At 35.1% G+C, this 22,810-nt stretch overlaps 3 protein-coding genes across 5 annotated transcripts; 2 read left to right on the top strand and 1 right to left on the bottom strand.

Moving 5' to 3' along the window:
* The first annotated feature begins 517 nt into the window (after positions 1-517).
* Positions 518-3,992, top strand: LOC107222328 (alpha-ketoglutarate-dependent dioxygenase alkB homolog 4). The gene is made up of 5 exons (XM_015661644.2): positions 518-853; positions 1,382-1,504; positions 1,641-1,733; positions 1,895-2,331; positions 2,407-3,992. Exons 1-5 carry the CDS (start codon positions 752-754, stop codon positions 2,555-2,557), a joined length of 906 nt encoding a protein of 301 aa, XP_015517130.2. The 5' UTR covers positions 518-751; the 3' UTR covers positions 2,558-3,992.
* LOC107222324 (CD63 antigen) lies at positions 3,643-13,325 on the bottom strand. Of its 3 annotated transcripts, none has more exons than XM_015661636.2 (6): positions 13,187-13,325; positions 10,729-10,991; positions 5,911-6,099; positions 5,633-5,803; positions 4,759-4,995; positions 3,643-4,640 (listed from the first exon to the last, which is right to left on the bottom strand). In XM_015661636.2, exons 2-6 carry the CDS (start codon positions 10,801-10,803, stop codon positions 4,431-4,433), a joined length of 882 nt encoding a protein of 293 aa, XP_015517122.1. In that variant the 5' UTR covers positions 10,804-10,991; positions 13,187-13,325; the 3' UTR covers positions 3,643-4,430. The 3 variants fall into 3 exon arrangements, with proteins under 3 accessions (XP_015517122.1, XP_046597486.1, XP_046597487.1); XM_046741530.1 differs by lacking the exon at positions 13,187-13,325 and adding an exon at positions 11,210-11,585; XM_046741531.1 differs by lacking the exon at positions 10,729-10,991 and having other exon boundaries at positions 13,187-13,320.
* Positions 13,326-14,291: 966 nt separating this feature from the next.
* On the top strand, positions 14,292-21,852 carry LOC107222323 (serine/threonine-protein phosphatase 5). The gene is made up of 8 exons (XM_015661635.2): positions 14,292-14,533; positions 15,820-16,209; positions 16,734-17,020; positions 17,167-17,272; positions 17,870-18,012; positions 18,525-18,832; positions 19,087-19,168; positions 19,285-21,852. The coding sequence occupies exons 1-8, from the start codon at positions 14,437-14,439 to the stop codon at positions 19,342-19,344; spliced, it is 1,473 nt and encodes a 490-aa protein (XP_015517121.1). The 5' UTR covers positions 14,292-14,436; the 3' UTR covers positions 19,345-21,852.
* Positions 21,853-22,810: the final 958 nt, after the last annotated feature.

The following is a 22,810-nucleotide window of genomic DNA, read 5'->3' as shown; positions in this document are numbered from 1 at the left end:
TCCGTAAATTCGTAGAATACGCATCTGAAGTGACTAGAAAACAGTAAAAACCGAGTGATTGCTTCTCTAATCTCAACCGACATTAAATCCGAGGAAAAGGTTTGCAAACGGCGAATCGTAAGATCATGTGGTGAAGGGGGTGAGTGCGCTATACGGGCTTACACCGCAAGAGGCGCTTAAATCGCACCTTGACAATGCTTCTTACGTTGCCCCAAAAACTGGGCCAGCTTTTGAGCCAAGTGCTGCTTTAGTATTATTTCCTTTCTACTACTCCGTGGGTTCTACCACTGGATTTTACCCATGGAGACTAGAGGTAAGGAGGCTGAACGCATATCACGGAATCGTCGAAAAGTGGATCGTGAAAGTGATGAAAGAGCTTGTAGTTCGGGATGTATCCACAAGCGATACCAGCGCCTGGTTACGAATAGGATACATACGAGAGAATCGACGATTCAAAATCACCGCGCTGACGGAGCCCGCAGTGGTAGCGCTGCCACAATCCGCGGATCGTTCATCACTTTCACAGTCCATTTTACCAGCATTGCGTTCGGCCTCCTTACCTCTAGTCTCCATGATTCTTCCGTTCTGCGACTTCCAGAAATTGGGGAGAGATCTGAGCGAGATCGTAGTGGGAGAAATCCTTAAAGCGTCACCTGGCGTCACCGTTCTGCACAAGTACGACAAGTACCGAGTACAAGTGTTTACGCATCTGTCACCGGCGGTAATTGGATAATTCGTCGAATTAAATAGTATGGAAATTGATCGATCATGCGGCTGCAAAGGGATTCGATCCTGTCTGATTTGCGAAACCATATACCGCATACCGAGAATAAACCTGGCCGATAATTTACAAGTAACTACAACTTGTTTGATTCTAACCATTTTAACCTCAACTCTAAGAAATTTATAAATGATAACCATCGTGCTAGAACTCGACTATTCAAGGATTTCTGTGTCACTTGACTGTAATAAACTTTCATAAAAAGTGTTTTTCTAACTACTACAAAAGAGCATCTCTGCCAAAGTCTCAATCTAGACTGTATGGTGGAGAAAAAACAAATAAAATTCATTCTGATGGAGTTGTAAGGAAAATTGAAATTCTAGTAAAAGTATCAAGTCGAACTGATGGGCTAGGATTAGAAGAGAATATCAAAGAATATGAGAAGAACCGAAATTTTTTGCAAAGACAGAAAAAAACACGTGTTAGAAAAATAATAGCTCTTCGAGAGAATCAGAAAACATGACTAATAATTCTGAGCATATTGGATAAACTACAATAAAAATACAAAATAATAGCAAGACTTATATCAAGATAGTTTTTTTCAATGACTATAACTACCAACTATGAGGTCACATGGTAATTGAGATGTTTACTTTTCAGAATAAAAGAACTTATGTCTACTGTATCAACTGTGACAAAGCTTGGCCCGGATGGAATTTGTCTAGTAATCAACATCCAAATCACATTGGAGTGCCGATAGACTATCCTGGTGTTTACATAGAGGTACTTTCCATACATTTATGCGATACTCCTGTAAAATGATTAGTCAATGTAGTATTGAAACTTGCAATCGAAACTTGGTATTAGAGGAAAAGTTAGACAATCATTACAAATTATAACAAGACAATCATTGTTTCAGCCAAATTTCTTAAGCAAAAATAAAGCAAAGATCTTGATTAAAAAACTCGATGAATTGCCATGGGACCTTTCACAGAGCGGGCGCAGAAAACAGGTTCGTGTATCTCCAATAAATGAAATGTCCTGATTTAAAACATGCCATTGTCAATCTTCCAATTTTCTACATTGTACAAGTGTTTGCACTGGCTGTATTGAAATCTTCTCAAATTCGTTTACAAGCGCAAAATGCCAACTGAAATTGATTATAATTTGCAGAATTACGGGCCAAAGTGCAATTTTAAAAGGCGTCGACTTCGTTTGGGAAATTTCTCTGGTTTTCCCGCAACAACGAGATTCGTACAGGAAAAATTTGCAAACGTTCCCTTGCTTCAAGGATTTCAAACAATCGAACAATGCAGTCTTGAATACGATCCGCTGCGTGGAGCATCAATTGATCCTCATATAGATGACTGCTGGATCTGGGGCGAGCGTATAATCACTGTAAACATCACTGGCGATGCGGTTCTCACGATGACACCCTACACAGATGCGTTGTATCGTTATAATTTGCCTGACGTTGAGACTTACCCATCTGTTGTCGAATCTATCTTGAATTCAAAGAAAACGCAACCCAATATGGAAGCTATGGAACATGTAGTCGTGCGATTGCCAATGCCTGCAAGATCGCTCATGGTTTTATATGGTGCATCAAGGTAAGATACGTTAAAAAAAACTACACAAAAATTTATTGGTGCTTTTAAGGTAAACTGTTGCTTTGTTTCGAATAGGTACAACTGGGAACATGCTGTACTCAGGGAAGATGTTAAGGGCCGTCGTCTTTGCATCGCGTATCGTGAATTTACGCCACCTTACTTGGAAGGTGGTGATCATTTTGATGAAGGTAGTAAAATTTTAGAGAAAGCACGCATATTTTGGTGATGGAAACCACTGTTATATTGTAGCGTAAGTTATTAGATCAATTTATAAATGGTCAATTGTAGATAAAGTGAATTTTACACTCATGTTAATCATATCTTGAAGATTAGTCACCTGTTCGGATTTTGAGTCATTCTAGTTGGTTATTACAATGTCGAATGTTTGTGAGAAAAACACGACGTCATCAATTTTGTCCTTTCCAAAATGTTTGTACGTTTTTTTAATTTATCAGGCCACGGTATATTGTTATTATTACCATTGCTACTATCATTATTTGTCTTTTGACTGTTATACAATTGATTTATTGCGTCTGCCCGATCAAGTGGTCATTTAAGGAAATTTTTTGACGAATAGTCATAGTTATCGGTGTAATTACAATTTATTCTAATTTTTTACAATATTTTGTATACATACATGTATATCATAGTGTAAATGTGAGTTGTATTTATAAATTATCTGATAAATCACATTCATAAATTTGCAAACCCGTTTTTAAACATTGATATCAATATTGCAATAACTGTTTCTTTATACCTCCACATATATATGTACTTTTTTAATATCTGTTATTTATAAAGTTAACTTCAACGATACACCTAGCCATTCTGAATAATAATTGCACCTCGTAGTAAGAAAATTTTGTAAAAAATTACGGATATTGTTTCTACTAGCGTGAAATCGACTTTGTGCAAGTAATTTTGCATGTATTTACACAGTTATATAAAAATTACTCAAGCACATGTGTAACTCCACGATTAGTTGAATCAGTTTTAAATTATACACTTAGATTGTTGCCTCATAGGGGAGAAAACTTCTGTTGTAAGTCATAGGTCGAGCAGTGACTTCCTTTTTAGCTGTGCCGACACATTAAATGTTCAGAAAACACGGATTTCTTGAAAAATGACTCAGCGCGTGCCGTTCAATATTTTTTTATCTAGTTTATGAATGTTTCAAAATTGGAACACGACGATATTTTTGATTTTGCAATAGCTTCATACAAACGTTTAGGGTTCAGGGAATTTAATGGCTCCTGATATTACGTGTAATATGGATGAAAATAGTTTCTCCATCCAGTTAAGAACAATCACTTTCGTAATAATAATAGTATCGTTTAATTTTTATTTTTTTAAATTTGCCAAGAATTGTATCACAAATGTGTATATTTTCCTAAATCCTGTGTCATGATCTTGAAACGGATAATTTCATTAGAATAACATAAGACTAAACAGCTCCACGTGCTTCTGCTTGTACCAAATGTATTAGCATTTGAATTTCGCATGCTTAGAATCAAGATCCAACATACCATATTCGTTCTGTAATGTGGCGTCAAAAAAGAGCAATCACCTGATATTTTACTAAACTATACGGATATCAAGCAACAAGACCTTTCGTACAAGTTGTTAGGCGTCTAACTATTGCGTTTCATATAAGTTGAAATGAGTGCACGAAAAAAACATGCCAAACACACTCAACGTTTCTGAATAAATTGTTGTGAAGGAGCGTTCAGTTTCTACTGAAGCATATAATGGGTTCTGATATTTTGACTCCCCAATCACACTTGTGACATGAAGCTCTGAATCCCCCTTAAATCTAGATACACATAATATTATAATCTCTAGAAAATACAAAATATACCTAAAAAACGAAAAGTTTCAATTTTGCAAATTTTGTTTCTGTTTAGTCATCTGTATCCCATTCACCTTTTTACATATCTCTCTTTTGTTTTCAATGCAAATCCTTTATTAAATTGATCTGCAACGTGCATTGAATATTAATTTTCAGCTTCGGAGTGGCTGGATAAAGGTGTCATCCATTAAATTTACTCTAGTGTCGAAATTGATAAACATAATTTTAGCGGTAAAAAATAATGCGCCGACTAAGCATTAGCATTATCGTAAGGGTGTTTCAGGGGGAAATCTGGTGATTTCATATAAATTACAGGGAAGGTAGAGGCCGGATCTGCCTTTCCAATTTGCTGATAACCGTTCACCAAACTCTCGCGTACTTCCCAACGACGTCTTTCTATCTCCACCTTTTGTCTTCTGATCGAGCGGCCAAGCATGCAGGCAAACATTATTCCCGTCATCTGCGCATTAGTAAAAATTATTAAATAATACGTATGGGTGCTGCTGCTAATGGGAATAGAACTCTTACGACGATATGGTGTTGATCTATAGGTAATAGTCGTTATGTACGAGATTCACCTGAATCATAGCGATTGCGATCGCACCGGTACCCAAGTATAATGCGCTCCTATGAATGATCACGGCCATCCGGCTGATGCAGCCTTCCTCGTAAACGCTAGCGCACATGGTCACGTTGTAGAAATCATCAGCTGCGGTGTACCAGGAGCAACACGAGTTTGGTACCCCCATGTCGTTCTCGTCGGCTGTAAGCACTCCGTCCCAGTCTTTGTAACTATCGTATCCGCAGCAACGAAGCTGTAAAATTCGAAACGAAGCCGAAGTTAGTAACGTTAAAGTATAACGAAACGTCAGGGAAACAATCATTATTCTTTAATTTTATAATGACTTTCAAGGAGTTGGATTTTTCAAAATTAGAGTATATTTTGTTTGTTACGGCTTATTAAATTTCGGGCATTGCCAAGCGTGCACAAGTAACGATTTTTCCTATAGATGCACAGTTAAAGTAACGTTACTAACTTCGTACTCATAATTCGAAGCCATGATGTTCAAAAGTAAACCCTTAATATAGACAATACACGTACACACATACGTGTGAATTTCTCTAGCATGTATAAGTTCTATGTTCCTAATATTTCGTCTAAGCACAAATCGTGACTGGAACATTCTTGCTGGAGGTTTATTTGAAATGAAATTGAACTTGACAACTGATGAGTGATGCAAATCATTTCATAACTGAATTAAAATCGTAAGCATTTCATTGACGGCCATATTAATTTTATTCCGATGCCTGATTAACCCGCCAACTGTGAAAGATTTTACAAGAAACTATTGCGATCGTTACTTTAGCGGAAGTTTCCAGCTGACCTACGTTATTTGACAATTCATTGAAAATTCGGATAATGTGTAAAATGATTATATGTATTTTCAATACCTTTGACTGCAAGAAGTTTACGGCGAAAGCAGCCTCCTGGTTGTTCTCATACTGCTGTATGTTGGTGTCGATTAAGTCTGAAAGTACATCTTTCACTCCATCTTGTAAAAAGTAAGCAGCTACCGCAGCGGACGCTTCCAATATCAGCACCAAAGACATCGACACTGCAAACTATACCGCAAATGTGAGTTAAAATATAATAAACATTTGTTTTAACGTCTTATTTGATGAAATAACTGAAAGAATTTTATTAAATAGCGAACAATCTTGAATCTTACCACTAAAACCATGCAAGTACTCTCTCTGAGCGCACCGCAGCATCCCAAGAAAGCAATGACGAAGATCAAGACACCGACGACCATAAGAAGAGTTGCCGGCGAGAAGTAAGTCGGATCAAGGAAGTGCGAAAAGTCTTCGTAAACGGCGTAAATTGTTGTGGCAATCGAGATGATCATCACCCCTGTTAGCTATCCGGAAAATTAATCCTTAGAGAATTATCCTTGTATCAGTCAAATCATTATTTTAGAGACTGATCAACGCCATGTAGATTATATTCGCGATCACAGTAATTGGTATTCGCAACTTATAATGTATCATATCCGTTTGCAAGCTAGGTATGCATATTATTATACCGGAAGATTGTGTGCGCTTCCATTTAGATCAATTTTCCGATACAAATCGGCACTAATAAGCGATTTCATTGGTCGGATCTAACGGAATAAATGATTTCAGCGGTCGGATCTAACGGAATAAGCCGATGAAATCAGTTAGTGTCGTATTGTGGCAGAAAATTGACGTGAAAGGAAAACGCCCTACGAGGGAACGAATCACACCATATTCTAATCCACAAAAAATTAATCGTCGCCAGCTGGTTGACGAGTGGTGTGATACATTTTCACATAGTCACCCGGTATAGGTATGTGTATAACCACATGGTATATCTGAAATGCGGCTAGCTTGTACATCTTATCGTCCGATCGTTGCTTGCGCTGATAATACACATGGTTACAGATATTTATATTAATCTTATGAAAACAAGAAACGTATTATATACGTATGCACGAGGAAAAACATTTGAAATAATATAAGGGTCTACGTACACCGATCAGCGTCGAACGGTAGCGATTAAATCAACAGCAATTGTTGAATAATTTTTTATTTTACATTAATCTTGAAAAAAAAATCTATATTTCACAGAAAGACAATCCATTACAACTTTTTCTTTCTTGAACTCGTTACGAGTGCTTCTCTTTCGTAAGAACTGACGACGAACAATGATTATTACACTCAGAGAAAATTGTGGTTGTCGTTACCATAGTGTGCTCAGGAGACAATACGAATTTATAGTTAATAGAACTTATTGCATTATGTTGTTCCGAACTATGAACTTATCGTTACATCTGACAAAAGTTGTATGGTTAACGGTACAATAATGAAGACCTGACCATGTTTAAACATTAGTGCGATAAACGTGATAAACTTATCGTTACTCGATTTATAATTTGGAAATTCAATACAGAAATTGTAGATTGCAGTTTGTTAACTTTTACTATACGAGTTGAATACCTTCATCGTAAATGTATAGTAAAACTGGAATGAAAAAAAATAGATGAGGAACTCGTAGATAATTCATCTCAATGATTTTTCGTGAGCGCAGACACCATTTTGACAACTTATCAGTAGCTACAATCGTTGAAAACGCATTTTGGATCGATTAAAACCTAGCTCATTATCTTTTCCTAACCGGGGCTCAAAGAACCCCTTTCGCTGGCAATGTTCGGATTATAAATCGGGCACCCTACATACTACGCCAAACTACCTTATGAGAATCTACGACGTTATTTGATTGATAATACAATGTACGGTCCATACGGACATGACGAGTACAGTCACTGAAAACTGATCAATAAGATTATTCCATTTATCAAGTGAATTCAGCAGGATTTTTAGTAAATTCCAAGTACCGTAAATAAAATTTCCAAATATACCTGATACATTTACTGCACGATGAAGTAAATTCAAAACACCCTTTCGCGTGTTTCCAACCAAGTTAAGCAAAATCACAAAATTATAATGCACATTTATTGAGAATGCTTAGTAGTTCACTTTATAACACGAAATTTGTAATTCAACTACACTTTTGTGTTGTAAATGTGTCTAGATTTTCAAATATTTTCAACAGTTTCTGTTTGGTTGTTGAAACTATGTTCGTAGGATCTTGTCTGAATAATTACTGTATTCGCGTTAACCATATTTAAGTCGAGTCAAATTATGTATGGTGCATTCAACTCTGACAAAAGTTGCAGGAATCATCTCGGGTGGTCTAAATACTTATCCGTAAATAGTTGATTATAAATTAGTTAATTGAACCATACTCTATACTATCGAAGACTACAGAACAGAGTTCACCGCACTTTACGAATATAATCCTGATGAACATCTGTGTATGGTGAACGTTATAACAAAAAATATAGTTAATTGTACGATTATTATAGTCCCTTTGACGTTCTTGGATCAACTAGAAGTGTGTGGTAAAATTAACATTGTGTTTATAGTGCGCCGAACAATAATTTGAGTAAATTCTACTATAAAAATTATCTTCCCGACTATAATATTTTAACTATACAGATTTTTAACTATATGCGCAAATTTTTCTCTCAGTGTACAATCTATCCACGCACGATTCAGAAGAGATTTTTGGGGAAAAGGAATTTTTTTTTACCCTGTGCTGTAGTACTTTTTTCATAAAAACGTTACGAAGTTGTAGAATTCATATTTTGGATTCCACCCTTCGTACATTTGAAATCAACTAAACCCTTTTACGTAAATTTGAGTGAAATTTTCGTCAAAAGAACTGGAGGTAATAAAAATTATGATGCTATTGAATAATTATGAAATATGTAGATCGTTGAATTGAACAATCTACAATCATTCACCGAAGGTGTTTCCGACCAATCCTACAATTAAAATGAAAAGTTTCAAAACAATCGGCGGATTTGATGAAAGCAGCGGCCGAACAATGTTTATTATTGTATGTGTTAATAATGATTTGAACAAGCATATTTATGTAACAATTAGTACAGTGCATTGGCTGTTACAGCATTATCTTCATGCAATTTTGCCTTTTTTCTTTTGGGACAGAGTCTTTTCTAATCACTTATTACTCTAGTATCGTTGTATTAAGTTGTAAAAATTTAAGAAGACTGCAGGAAGTCTTTCTACAAAGTCGAAACAGAATCTTCCCTCACAGCGAGTTTTTGCCATCTGACAACAGACGTATGCAAGATTTCGAATAATGCACGTCGTGTCTGCAGTTGCAGCCTGCAGGCAGACTTACATCAGAACCACGAACTCATGTAACCGTTACACACTCTTTGTAGTAACCGTATAATCTCTTGTCTGTCCTTTGCTTATATATTTCCACCCCATCTCACGCAGGCTAATAAAAGTAAAATTTCACTCATTCATCCGCATTTATTCCCCACTATTTTTAATTCTTGCATCACTCCGTTAATTCACACGCTTTGTCTCCGAATCACTTCCAGTCCAACAATATAAAAACTACATCCATCCCATATTCCAACAAGTCGACTTCCACTTCATCTCTCCTACCAATATCGTTCAAATCGAAAAATCACTTCGTATCGACTTCAAAACTCAGAATTATCAACCGATTATCAATGAACCACATTATTTCTTTCCAACACATGAACATTCATTTCTTCCCCTACCTAAATCGTCCCACTTGCAGTTAGTCGGTAAACGTGTTAGTGATACGACAGTATCGAGATAGAGAGAAAGAATCCTAAACAACTACCGAACTAACGTTGTGGAGGGTCTGTAGGTAGATTCTGATTGCTACTGATCAGATTCGTTCAGACATCTAGCCCATAACGACTGTATTACAGGTATAAAATTATAGTTATTAAGTATAATGTTCGCTTTCGGTTGAAGCCATTCGTCGATGGTTACTGTCAGTGTGCGCCATGTCACAAGGATACCTACGTGGAAAAAAATTGAAATTTACGCGTATCGCTGCCAATCGTAACCGATTTCAACCAGTATGCGTAGACCCTAAGATTACAAACTACGTTAAACAAGGCTGTGATATTAAATCGATGCATTGATAGTACAAGATATCAGGCAATATCATAATACCAGCGTGACGCATTACGGGTATACCACAAAAATTAAAAGCGCGCTCATGGAAATAATTATTTCATGATAGAGTTTGCGCGTGAAACGAGTGACGCAAAAGATAAAAAAAATAATTTGGATATTGTTAAGAATTTCGATGAAACTGCTGTGTATCTGCACCTGTTCATACGTTATAGGCAAATACGCGTGTACAGTGTTCGGAAAACTGAAGTATCGAATAGTACAACAGTTTCTTTCAACGATTGCTTATAACAGCTATTCATGACGCAGCCGAGGAAACACGGCAAACTTTATCCGTACTGTTGATAAGAAGGCGTGTAATCTAGTACATGTAACGAAGTTCGTCACGATCGTATAATTACACTGAGTCATTGGTGGGTGTTTACTTCGGTTGAAATATCCTTTGATCGAATTGTCAATTTTAAATTGGACTATACAAACATTGCTGTTGCAGAACCGTATCAATGAATCAATGAAATAATGCGCCGTTCGACATCAATTGTCTGATGCAGCTCCGATTTTATCTTATAGTACTGGTTAGAAAAATATGTAGTCCAAAGGTTGAAACATTTGCGAAAACAAATGGAAAAATACACAAGCTGATACATTGCGAGTAGCTTATACCGATAAAAATACCTCTCTCGTTCCTTTCGCAAGGTCAGGACAAATAAAGTATAAATAAAGTAACCATACACGTGAATAAAGTGTGAGAAACAGATTGATGAGTTTAAAGTTAATTTCAAAAAAGAAATTAGCTTCCCCGATTGAAAATTGGCCTAAACATTGTATGAATTCTTGTGGGATTATAGAACGGGCTTGCGTATGCATTTCTGTGAGTCTATTCGGTATAATTTTTGTAATGCAAGGCTGCAGAAATGATGTAACTCTGTGCGAACAGGAGAGTTAGGTAAAGTGTGTTATACTACAGCAATACAGACCACAAAAAGTGCGTTTACTGCACAAAGCAGGTACTTGATACATCGTAGACCGACGTCGAGATGCGTTGCGCCCATAATTGAAGTGTCTAGTATTGTCCTTGTTGTTTCCGATGACAGTATAAATCCGCTTCTGCACTTCGTTATTTATTCCCGATCGTCGATGTACTTCCTCGCACTGTATAAGCGTGTGGCTGTTTCAAGTCGCGAAATGTTAATGGCGACCGTGCATGGCTTAAGTGGCGAGTCAGGTGCGCCGCTATCTACTGATAATAAAAATGAAAATACACGAATAATTTTAAAACAATTCTGTACACTCGGTTACGGGAGAAAATTTGTCGAATTTTTATGCAATGCAGACGGAGAGGAATCGGTGGAGAGAACCAGTTTACACGATATGATCGTCCAATTATCACGCTGAATAAAAGAGAAATGAAATAAATGGAATTTCCCTGATTTATATCATTTAGCAGCTAGACTATACTTATAGGTAGGTATATAGGTATATCACAATCGATCGGCAGACGTGTGTCACTGTCAAGTACGGAAAGGTGAATTATCGTCCACTTCAGTTCGCATAAACTTTCCTTATACACGACTTCGACCTGGTATAGTAAACGTACTTATATTATACGATATTGATGCGCAACCTCGTGATTATATGAGGGAAACATTTATATTTATGACTATGTAGAACGGCAGCTACCACGCTGCTCTCCAGTATGGGGAAAACATTTTGAAACTCGAACATTTGGCTGCTGATTGCCTGAAGCAAATACACCTAATTCGCAGTATTGAGGGTCACGATATACCAACAATTTTCAAGGAAGACCGAGTATAACACGTTACTACATAATCACAGAAGAGGGAAAACTGCCAGCTTCAACTTCTGTATATCTCCGTTTGTGTGATCTGTGTTAATGTAAGAGCAGCACATTCAGAGCCTGCTAATTATCTTGAATATGCATATCTCACTATATGTGACACGGTATGTTATACCTACGCATCTTGTATACCTGTAGGTCATGCTTGTAACAGCACGGATTGGTTCATAAAAAGATGGTCGCTAATAATACTCTGGGACATGAGATAAGCCTTAAGAAATGTCGATTACGTGATTTACTCCGAGTACATATTTACTTATAGTCTTTTAACTACGCTTCATAAATCCTAATTGCCGATATGGCATTGAAAATTGAATCCCTTCAGACACGAGAAATACCCATTTTATATTTCAGTACACAATATTTCGTAAGAAGTATGTACATCTTATAATTTCCTATCCTAACAAAATTTTCATACATCTTATATCTATTATTTAAGACTTATGATTATTATTTGACCTATATTCTTGTGTGTAAGAACTCATTTTTGTCTCCACAGAAAAATTTATCGTATGGAACATTATGCTCTTTGAAAAAAATACGCAAGCTTAAAGTAGTGAATATGGTAATCACTTTACTTCGTAATTAATTGTTTCAAAATTGGTAAGTAGAGTTTGTGAGAAAGAAAAAACTTTCAAGTTTGCGAAAATGACATTTGAACGGGTGTATCTTAACACTATTATGTAGGTATACTATAGGGTAGATTCCGATGTATTTCACACTTCCAAATGAAACCAATTTTTGCATAATATATTTACTGATTCCATCTAATTTTTACTCTCCGAGAAGACAGTTTATCGGCATTTCAAATGATCCGAAATTTTGCAAAAATTGCAGTTCTAATGCCACGTAATGTATTGTAGTGACAAGATTTGCGCACACCGCAAACTTTAATGAAACTCTTTTCCAAAATTCAAGTAGAACATGTTGCCCGGAATTAATTTAGGCACTTTGATATAGATATATTTCGTAACCTTGACAGAAAGAGTAGCCAAAGATCTTAACAGGATGTTTATTGGACTAAATGCCGAGAGTAAATAGGTGCTAAAGAGGGCAGAAAAATTAAATTGAGAAGATGAATCTCACGAAATACGATACAGCGTGAAAAAAAAAAATTCAAACACGATGCAAATTGTCAAACGACACGCACCGGTAAGCTTCTATACTAAAATATTCATACTCGTATTGTTCAGTTGCATGTCAAATCACAATGTAATAATAAGCGGTATTTTAATAGACCATTTTGTCATAGATATTACCGAGAACCGACAAAACAGTTTTACACTTCGACATTTTAAATTTCTGATGCACTTTGGCTGAGTACCGACAGAGTATGCCGACAGTCAATGAAAGACCGCTTTTATTACATTATATTGCAGCTACCACTGATCTCGCTACTACACTTTCCTACGCGTTCTGAATGAGTTACAAGAGTATGATAGCATTTAATTGGTGAATGTGTTATATAAGACCACTGAGCTCAGACACATGCTGAGAGAGATTGGCAACGGTTTTTTTTCCGTACAGTCCAATCCAAAAAGTTGACATGTTCTGTCAAAAGAATAATTCATACTTACAGGTTATACGTGACACCGCTATCTCGATGCCATATGTTAGTTATTGCATCCACGAATACAAAACGCATGCGCCATTGTTGATTTCTTAATGTTGTACCAATTACTTGTCTCTCACTGTCCTCTGGTGAATGCGACCGCGTTGACGAACAAACTTTTTGTTGGTATTATACCAAGTTACCCGCGCGCATGCGCAACGCAGTAAGACAGAGAAAAAGATACTATCAGCCACGGACTAAAAAGTATACAGAGAGGATACCCTTTACTCCCTCGGAGTAGATAAGACACCGATTTATACCGTTGACTTATCCTCAGTCAACGTATATACTAACATTAAATCAACAATATCGGTAGAAAGTGTTTGCGCGATTCACGCTATAACTATGTTCATACAGCTCGACTCATTTCGCGAAATGTAATTTTCACGTATTTCTGACTCTCGATGTGAATAACTGTCTATATAATATACTTTAAATTAAAAGTGATTTTCGAATTAAAAATTCTTCAATTTTCACTGATATAGTATTTGTATTAAGGATCGTGAACAAAATGCCGTATTATACAGCCACAGTTTACAGTTCATACTTTACTCACCCCAAATATGTATTTTATGTTAAGAAATAACCCAAGCATTACTTACAATAAATATATAGAAATTGCATAAATATTCCTATTTGATGCTGTACAAATTTCAAGTGTTTCTTGTATCTATTAATATAAAAATATGTTACTTATCTCAAATGCGTGAAGCAAACAATAAATCAAAATTAGATCAACTTAATTGCTATGCTTATGCCGTTGATGTAATTCTTATATGGTTTGTATGTGGCGCGCAAACACCTCCTACCAAGATGGCGGACATGGCTGATTCCAGGGTCTAATCTAGGGACTGAAATAGATATCTCGCTAGCACATTCGTGTCTAGCGTTACGATAATGCAGTGTGTACTGGTGTGTAGGACAGTTAGGCACACGGAACGCGAATCAGGCGTGAACCAATCATGAATTTCTGTATTTCAAACGATGACTTGTCCATGCGTTACGATGTTGACGATGATTGGTTTATTTTCTGGGTATTCATGAACACGGGAATGAACATTTTGCTGCAGATCCGCCTTTAGGTATCATACATGCATTTGTAAAAGAAAGCCAGCCCTTTCTTTTTAATGCCTTATTTATTACCTGTCTTCTAAGATAATTTAAGTATAGTTTCTCCATTATCTGTTCAATCGTATAAAAGTACATCATTACAAAATGAGTGAGAACGCTGAAATAACTGGAGCAATATCTTCTTCCGACGATATCAAGACAGCCGAAAAGTTCAAAGAAGAGGCAAACGAGTACTTCAAAAGTATGTTGCATTCACGATTTTCATATATTTACCAATGTATACTGATAAATATCGTTATCAATCGCTCCAGACCGATTCCGATGAAATTCGTTAAATCCTTACCAATTTTTCAAGATCGGTCACGTGCAATCAAACTAACCAAACTTAGTGTTTGCGATTCTAAAATTCGCATTTCATCGGTTCCCTATTCCTTTCAAATAATCCTACTAGTAATTTCTAACCTGTAATATTAGTTTTATAACTGCAACTAGGTTTAAGAATATTTAAGGTTTATGTCATCGATGTGGTTCCTCACTTGTCTTCCTTCATGACTTTTCAGATGCGACTGAATGACAAAAATCTCTTCCCTACTCTACATAAGAAAAATGAGCCCTGTATTCCATTAGTATATGTTCACCTTTCCCCAAATTCAGGATGAACGGTTCACGTTACCTTAATTATAATCTTATATCTCAATCATTGATTTCTTTGAACAATAAGTAATTTCACTTCTACGTCTATTGGTCCGAGAAATAACGATTCTCAATTGAATGACTTCCAAATTTCGAGGGTTAAAAATTCAACCCTTCCCATATGATTGCATGTAAAGAAAGTTTCACACAAATTAAATAACATGATAAAATTCACAAATTTAAATGTAAGAAGAATCGTTATGTTTTATCACAAAGGCTATGATATCAGTCAAACAACAATCTTAATGTGCAATAAAGCTACCTTTTATGATTGGGGTTGTGTATACTATGTGACAGAATCATATTTAAAAGAAATTTCACTGATTCTAGTGAAAGTGTGAAACAAAAAAACTTATACCAATAGTTAGAAAAATGTCATGACAGTTTGTGGAAACGTACATATCAAATATGTGACGAAACATTTGTTATACCTTCCGTTATATATTAGTTAATGTTAATAAGGTCGAGCCACAATAGTCTTAGTGTTCAAAATATTTTTCCTCTAAAAAACAAATGTGAAAAGTTGGTAGATAAACAAAATAAGCTTCCAAAATATTATACAACTATCCTTTTGGAATAAACCACAACATTCTTATAGTACCTTTACAGATAATTGAAACATGATTCTAACAAGACTTTTTTCTATCACATTCTTAAAAACCAATTTGAACTTCATTTCGATTCAACACCAGACTAATTAATTACTCGAGAAGTATTTCAGAAAATTAATATTTTACGGCTACTGATTGGCGATGTTTCAAATAATCAAAGTAACACGCGAAATTTTTTGTTAGTAAACAATTTTTTAAATTAATGCATCTATTTCTTTTACAGAACAAGATTATAATCGAGCTATAGAATTGTACACAAAAGCGATAGAAGTGGACCCCACTGTCGCTGTATATTATGGAAACAGAAGTTTTGCCTACCTGAAAACCGAATGTTTCGGATATGCCCTGACGGATGCCTCAAAGGCAATTGAATTAGACCGAAACTATGTAAAAGGCTATTACAGAAGAGCAGCAGCTTACATGTCGCTTGGTAAATTTAAGCTGGCTCTTAAGGACTATGAAACAGTGACAAAGGCCAGGCCCAATGACAAGGATGCTAAAACAAAATTCACTGAATGCAATAAAATGGTGAAAAAACTAGCTTTCGAAAAAGCCATCTCTGTTGAAGAGAATAAGAAGAATATAGCTGACACGATTAATCTTGATGACATGGGTAAGTCTAAAATATCACAAATACAAACACTGAATTTTACTAAAATGAATCAATTAGAGCTACGATTTTTTATTGGTCTAATTTTTATCTCAAGTATAAGCTGAAGGCTGTCAAATTCGGAACCTGTGTAAACCCAATTTTTTTTAAAATACTGATGGTGTTTTTCAAGTGTGCTGTTAGCTTCCAATTATCACCGAATTCATGTGAAAGTTCAAAAATGATTTCTAAACTGCCTGCGAATATTTTTCTAAAATCTCAAATTAGCTAATACAGTGTACAAAAATATACCAATCTAATAATTTCCAATTCCCAGTAAATGAGTATTACCAATCAAAAGACGGTCTCAGGTACGCACTATATACCCCAAAAATAAATATATACCTTATTCAAGGGTTGATAAACAGAATCCGCAAGTTAACTACAGATTTTCCAGAACAACAAGATCTTGTAAAAATATCGTTGAGAAACACACTGAGTCTTGTTTAAATTTTATTAACTTCAATATTGATGATCATTCTACTTAGCAATTGAAGACGAATACACCGGACCAAAACTAGAAAATGACAAAGTAACCTTGGAGTTTATGACGGATTTACTATCTTGGTATAAGAAGCAAAATAAACTTCATCGCAAGTATGCCTACAAGATACTTCTCGATATCAAAGCATGGTTTATGGCGCAGCCAAGCTTAGTAGATATTTCTATACCTGACAAGAGCAAGTTTACCATTTGCGGCGATATACATGGCCAGTATTATGATCTACTCAACGTATTCAAGCTGAATGGTCTACCCTCGGAAACCAATCCTTATGTATCCTTTTTGTTGATCAGATTAAACCACTGTGAACATAATATTAAGACATTCTCAATCGCTCAAAGTGCACTTCATCATCAAATAATGTCTACTTTCACAACTATGCGTTACAATGAGCAGTAATTTTCCTCAATATTGAATAGTTATTTAACGGAGACTTTGTGGACAGAGGATCCTTTTCTGTAGAGTGTATATTCACGTTGTTCGGCTTCAAGCTTCTATATCCCAATCACTTTTTCATGTCAAGGGGTGAGTTTTGGTTCATCATTATAAGTATTGTGAATTACCTAGTACTAGCAATGAGTCTATTTAAAATGAAGGATATTTTACTTACTATAAAAACAGTCATACTTTTACAATTGTAATTATAAAACTGATATTATTTCAAGTTATTTCATAGCAATTTTTCATTCATCTTTCTTCCATATGCTTATCGGTATTGCGGGAGAGAAATGATGAGATTTTCGGTTTAGAGTTTACATTCTTTGGATGACCGGTACATTTCTCATTGTCAATTTTGTGCAGAGCTACAGTAGAGTAAAAAAATAGTGTGCCAGTATTCTGTTGAAAAAAACCACAAGACACAGAATAGCTAGCTTGAAATGAGTATTTATAATAATTAGAGCGTCTATAGATAATATCTATCGTCGTTAGTCTCAATAGTAAAACAATGCGTAAACTGGTCTGGTCAATTATTGGTAAAAATTTGCAATATCTAATGATACAAAGCTGTCTTAAGTGTTTTGATCATATTTAGTGAGCTATCATTGAATGCACTTAATCACAAATGCTAATCCAATGCTGTGTTCTACGTTTTATTAATTATCGCATCAATTCGTTGGCCAGGAAACCATGAATCTGCAACTATGAATCAAATGTATGGCTTTGATGGCGAGGTCAAGGCAAAATACACAGCACAAATGGCGGAACTTTTCACAGAGGTTTATAATTGGCTGCCTCTTGCGCACTGCCTCAATAGTAAAGTGCTTGTAAGTATGTGCATGTGATATTTAAAATATGTACCAGTAATATTTACCAGTATAACCAATTTACCATAAGTACCAGTATAAGCATATTGCAATATCAATTTTGTTAAGTTAATAACTTCTACAATCAACATTTATCTGTGAACTTACCTCTTCAGAGATATGTGGTTATATCTAATTACTGCCTTACTCTTATTCTTTGCTCTGAATGCCTCTGTATCCGTAAATGTAAACGACTGTTTAATTTTTCCATTTTATTTATATTCTGGACATTCATTTTTAGCCCTAAGTGTTTGGGATTGTCCTTCATTTATGAATTGATTATACGTGTATTTCGACATTAAGTAACCCTAAACGATCAAATTTATGTGTAGAATATTATTGTGAATTTTATTCGTAGAATGAAGTTTCATAATAACATCATGACAGATAAATGTAAATAGTTTTCGGGTATAATTCCCATGATATCAAATTTTGTACAGAATTTTGATAAAATTAAATTATTTTCTGGCCAGGTGATGCATGGAGGACTATTTTCAAGGGACGATGTGACGTTGTCCGAAATTCGAGAAATAGATAGAAACCGGCAGCCACCGGAAGAAGGACTGATGTGTGAATTGTTATGGTCAGATCCACAGCCTCAGCCGGGCCGAGCCCCTAGTAAAAGAGGGGTTGGGGTTCAATTTGGACCCGACGTCACACACAATTTCCTCAGTCTGAACGGACTTGATTATATCGTTAGAAGTCATGAAGTGAAAAATGAGGGCTATGAAGTTGCACATGATGGCAAATGTATCACGGTTTTCTCAGCTCCCAATTACTGGTAAGTTTTATCTACACTCAAGGTTTTTGAGAGCTGTACCCTACAAAATTTCCATGCAAAGTATTCTATTTTCGAACAAGTTTCGAGTTGTCAAATATTTTCGCGTTGAAAACGAAAAATAATGTTTGATTGCTTATGACGCTATATCGCAGTTAAAAAACTTGTTGAGCTACCTGAAATTTCGTTCTTTCGGAGTAATAAATATATTTTACTTAAATTAGAACACTGGTATCATTTATAATTTATTTGTTTAGTGATACCATGGGTAACCGAGGTGCCTTTATCACGCTCAACGGTAAAGATATGGAACCCAATTTCACATCATACGAAGCAGTGGTGAGATGATTTACTCATTATGTAATATCGTGATTACTGAACGATAAAAATAGCGCACAGCAGTAAATATTTACTTGGATCATTTTTCAAATAATTTATTTTTATTATCGTTGCAGCCCCATCCGAACGTGAGGCCAATGGCGTATGCTAATTCTTTACTAAAATTCATGTGCTAGTGGGGTGGACTTAGGAATAATAATGAGAATTAAATAATTGATAATTGAATACAACTAGCCAAACAAAGTGTGTATTATATTTGATACCAATTCGGGAGTGATATAACGTAATCACTGTCCAACACCTATAATTACTAGATTTTAGTCAAAGAAGACAAGACAATTTATTGTATCATCCTTGCGGATGTCATCGCATGATTGAGGTATATAGAATCATGTTTGAAATAATTATTGCATATTTTCTTACCCATTCAATGGATATACGATAATTTGAACTCTCTTTTATGGTAACAATATGAGTTTTCTTACATCTTATTCAAGCATCATTTTGATCTAATAGACGTGTACGTAAAAGATGTTGGTTCCGCAATTAAAGAAACGAACACAATTCAGACATTTCATTTTTGCTTGAATTTGAAGTACTTATAACTTGGTTGTTCTTCGGAGTAAAAAGATCCTAACTTCTTTTGATTATTTTTATGTAACATGTCTACATATAAGTCTCTAATCAGAAATACGAAACAAAAGAGAAAGTAAATAATGGTTACTTTAAATTATGTACGTCTTTGATGTGTTCTGATATTTTGCCTATTAAAAGATCGTTATTTTATTATTTGCATCTTGCTACACGTATTTCGTATTTCGCGAACTATTTTTGAGATGTAAGTATACTTGCAATTGAACTCTTATAGAAATAATTCACATTCAGTCCACAGACAGATTGGAGTATTAAAACGTAACATAGGAACGATCTTACAGTATAAGTCTTACTGTGAAACGAACATAAATTGCCACTAGTTGACAGCAAGATGATCATAATTTTTTGTCTTATTAAGTAATTTTCATTTTCAAATACACAATGAAATATTTGTTTATGAGAAGTTTAATTGCAATTGATTAAACACGTATTTTACGTGTGATTTTCGAAAAGTGTATATAGCCATTGTAGGAGCTTGAATAACTTGATTAAAATATTATATACTTGTTGTAGATATTATAATGAGCTTGGAGTATAAAAGTAAGCCTTTTTTCACTACATACAACACTATACATATAACTGTAAAATATTAGTATTAAAATTCTATTATACTATATTCTAAGATTAATTCTGAATCAATGTCTCTTGGTTTAACATAATTTATGATACGAACGATGCAATCGACAGATTCAACATCTTAGATATCACGTCTCAGTTTTCTTGGAATGCAGAATAGACACGCGAAGACAGTACAGCAAAGTACAAAACGAGGTATGACAATTAGGCACATGGTCGCACCAGAATGAGGAAAACTTTTTATGGATTCATGTGTGTCACGAAGGTCAATCCATAGTTCAGTCCAATTCTAAAAATGTACCACTGTTTAAGAGTAATCCTCTGATATAGTCGAAGATCATGAAAGTTTTTGTTTGACATATCAAGTCATGCACGAACAAATTAAATTGTTCAATATTAGATGTATTGTTTTACCTTGAATATCACCGATGAAAAAGAACATGATCCACTGTTACTACTTTCTTCGAGAGAGTAAGAAGTTAGAAAAAAAACATGAAAATCTGTTCAGATTACTTACTAATCCCGATATTAACCAAACCCATCCAGCCATGGTTAACCGAATGAAAATATTTTTGTTTCTTCCTGAAAATCAGATGAATATATTTATTTTCAGTTATGGATGATGTGTTCACTACAGGTTTGCTCAGAGACTGTAATTAGCTAATTTAAATAAACATATACGTAGATAACTACGAAAGAAAAAGATACGTCTTTCTAAGTATGAGCCAAAGCTTTTTTCGTCATCAATTGACAGTTTTAGTATCAACTAGAGAAAATAGTGTTTATATTAGCAATTGTAACTTTAATACATAATGTAGTCAATTTATGGAATAATCATCATTCAAGGAGGGTCCCGAAAAGTGTGGTTGTGGCATAATCCTGCTTCAGTCGTCGTAGTTTTTTATACCTTAGCATCAGACCATATCGAGTTTCAAATTGTGTAAATAAAAATAATTGTCTTTTGTAACAGTGACAACCTGACCGAATGAATGGTCCGTTGAATGGGTATCGTTGTAAGTGAACTGTCTATTGATGCGCAGTTCTCAAAGAGTTTCTTACACGACCACCCTTCAAATACCAGTCACGTTTTGTGTTAGTTATATTTTTCTACATTTCTTGATAGGCAACAAGTATTTATATCCAACATTGGGAAAGGAAGGGATTGTATAATTCTATAATTATTTCATTTATCGCATGCCATGTAGTCTCTATTTTACATACAAGCTTCATCATCTTTGTGAAATAATGTTGTATACTACGCACTATAGAGTTACAGTTAGCGAGTTTGGTTGCCACTGTTGCAAAGCACCAATTGAATCAATAAGCAAATACATAAAGAATCAGGCTGTCAGTGACAGAACTAACTTTGCTGAGCGTAACATACGGAGTATTAACTTATGATAATAACATACAGGGTGTCTACTGCTCCTTAAATACCTTAAATCTTGAAATTATCTTTGAGAGCAAAAATTGCTCCTCAACTTCTGGAAAAGTTGATACGTGAGGTACATAAAGTAAATACGTGAGGATATACAATTAAATAGAGAAATCCGCATTCTTACAATATTCATTCCGTGCAGATTTTTATCCCCAAAATAATTACCACCGTAATATAAATCCTACATATTTTCCATCAAGTAGTTTTAAAAATGAGTGCTAAAAATATAGATACGGATCAGAATTTGAAGGTCGGTTGAAAAAAAATCCTTCGGAGGAAATTGTTACATAACTGACGTACAAAAATACACATTTATATGAATCTGAAACCGGTTTCTTACTGTAAAAGCACGGCAGAATATCTATGACATTTAAACATCTTGGAAGTTCAGTATGAAATGCTTCAAATATTCAAATATAGTGTTATATTACTCTGTTGGACCAGGAATCCCTCTTTTTCATACCCCTCTTACAATTAAATACACATGCGAGATAGCACCAGTATATGATTTCGCAACCAATCACTAACTTGTCACGTTTATCACAGGATTATATACGTTCCGGAAAGTCTATTTGTGTTTAGTAGGGCTGATCAAGAATCGACGAATTTATCATTTGGTTTTTCGTTAACAATAAATTATATATACGATGCATATCTTTATGCATGTCATTACATTTCGGCCATCCCATCTTACTGTATCATGTAGTGGTATAATCATTGTCATCGTGGAACTGCGAGCATTATAAATGAGTCATCCTTTGAATTCCGAAGACAGTTTTTTGATATCTCCAACTTTGGGAATATGTTAGATTGAATAAAGAACATTATCTTAAAATTGTTCAAATAGTTGAAAACGAGCATTTACCGCGGCGTGATTTTTTTTTTTCCTTACACTGTATTTGGCGTCTGAAAAACAATTTTTCGATACATATCCTTCGTTTATCAAACCGTCAACTTTTGGACAAAAATAATTT

The sequence above is a fragment of the Neodiprion lecontei genome, chromosome 5, assembly GCF_021901455.1.
Source record: "Neodiprion lecontei isolate iyNeoLeco1 chromosome 5, iyNeoLeco1.1, whole genome shotgun sequence".
In the NCBI taxonomy this organism is placed as follows: Eukaryota; Metazoa; Arthropoda; class Insecta; order Hymenoptera; family Diprionidae; genus Neodiprion; species Neodiprion lecontei.
This window is presented reverse-complemented; position numbering and strand designations above follow the sequence as displayed.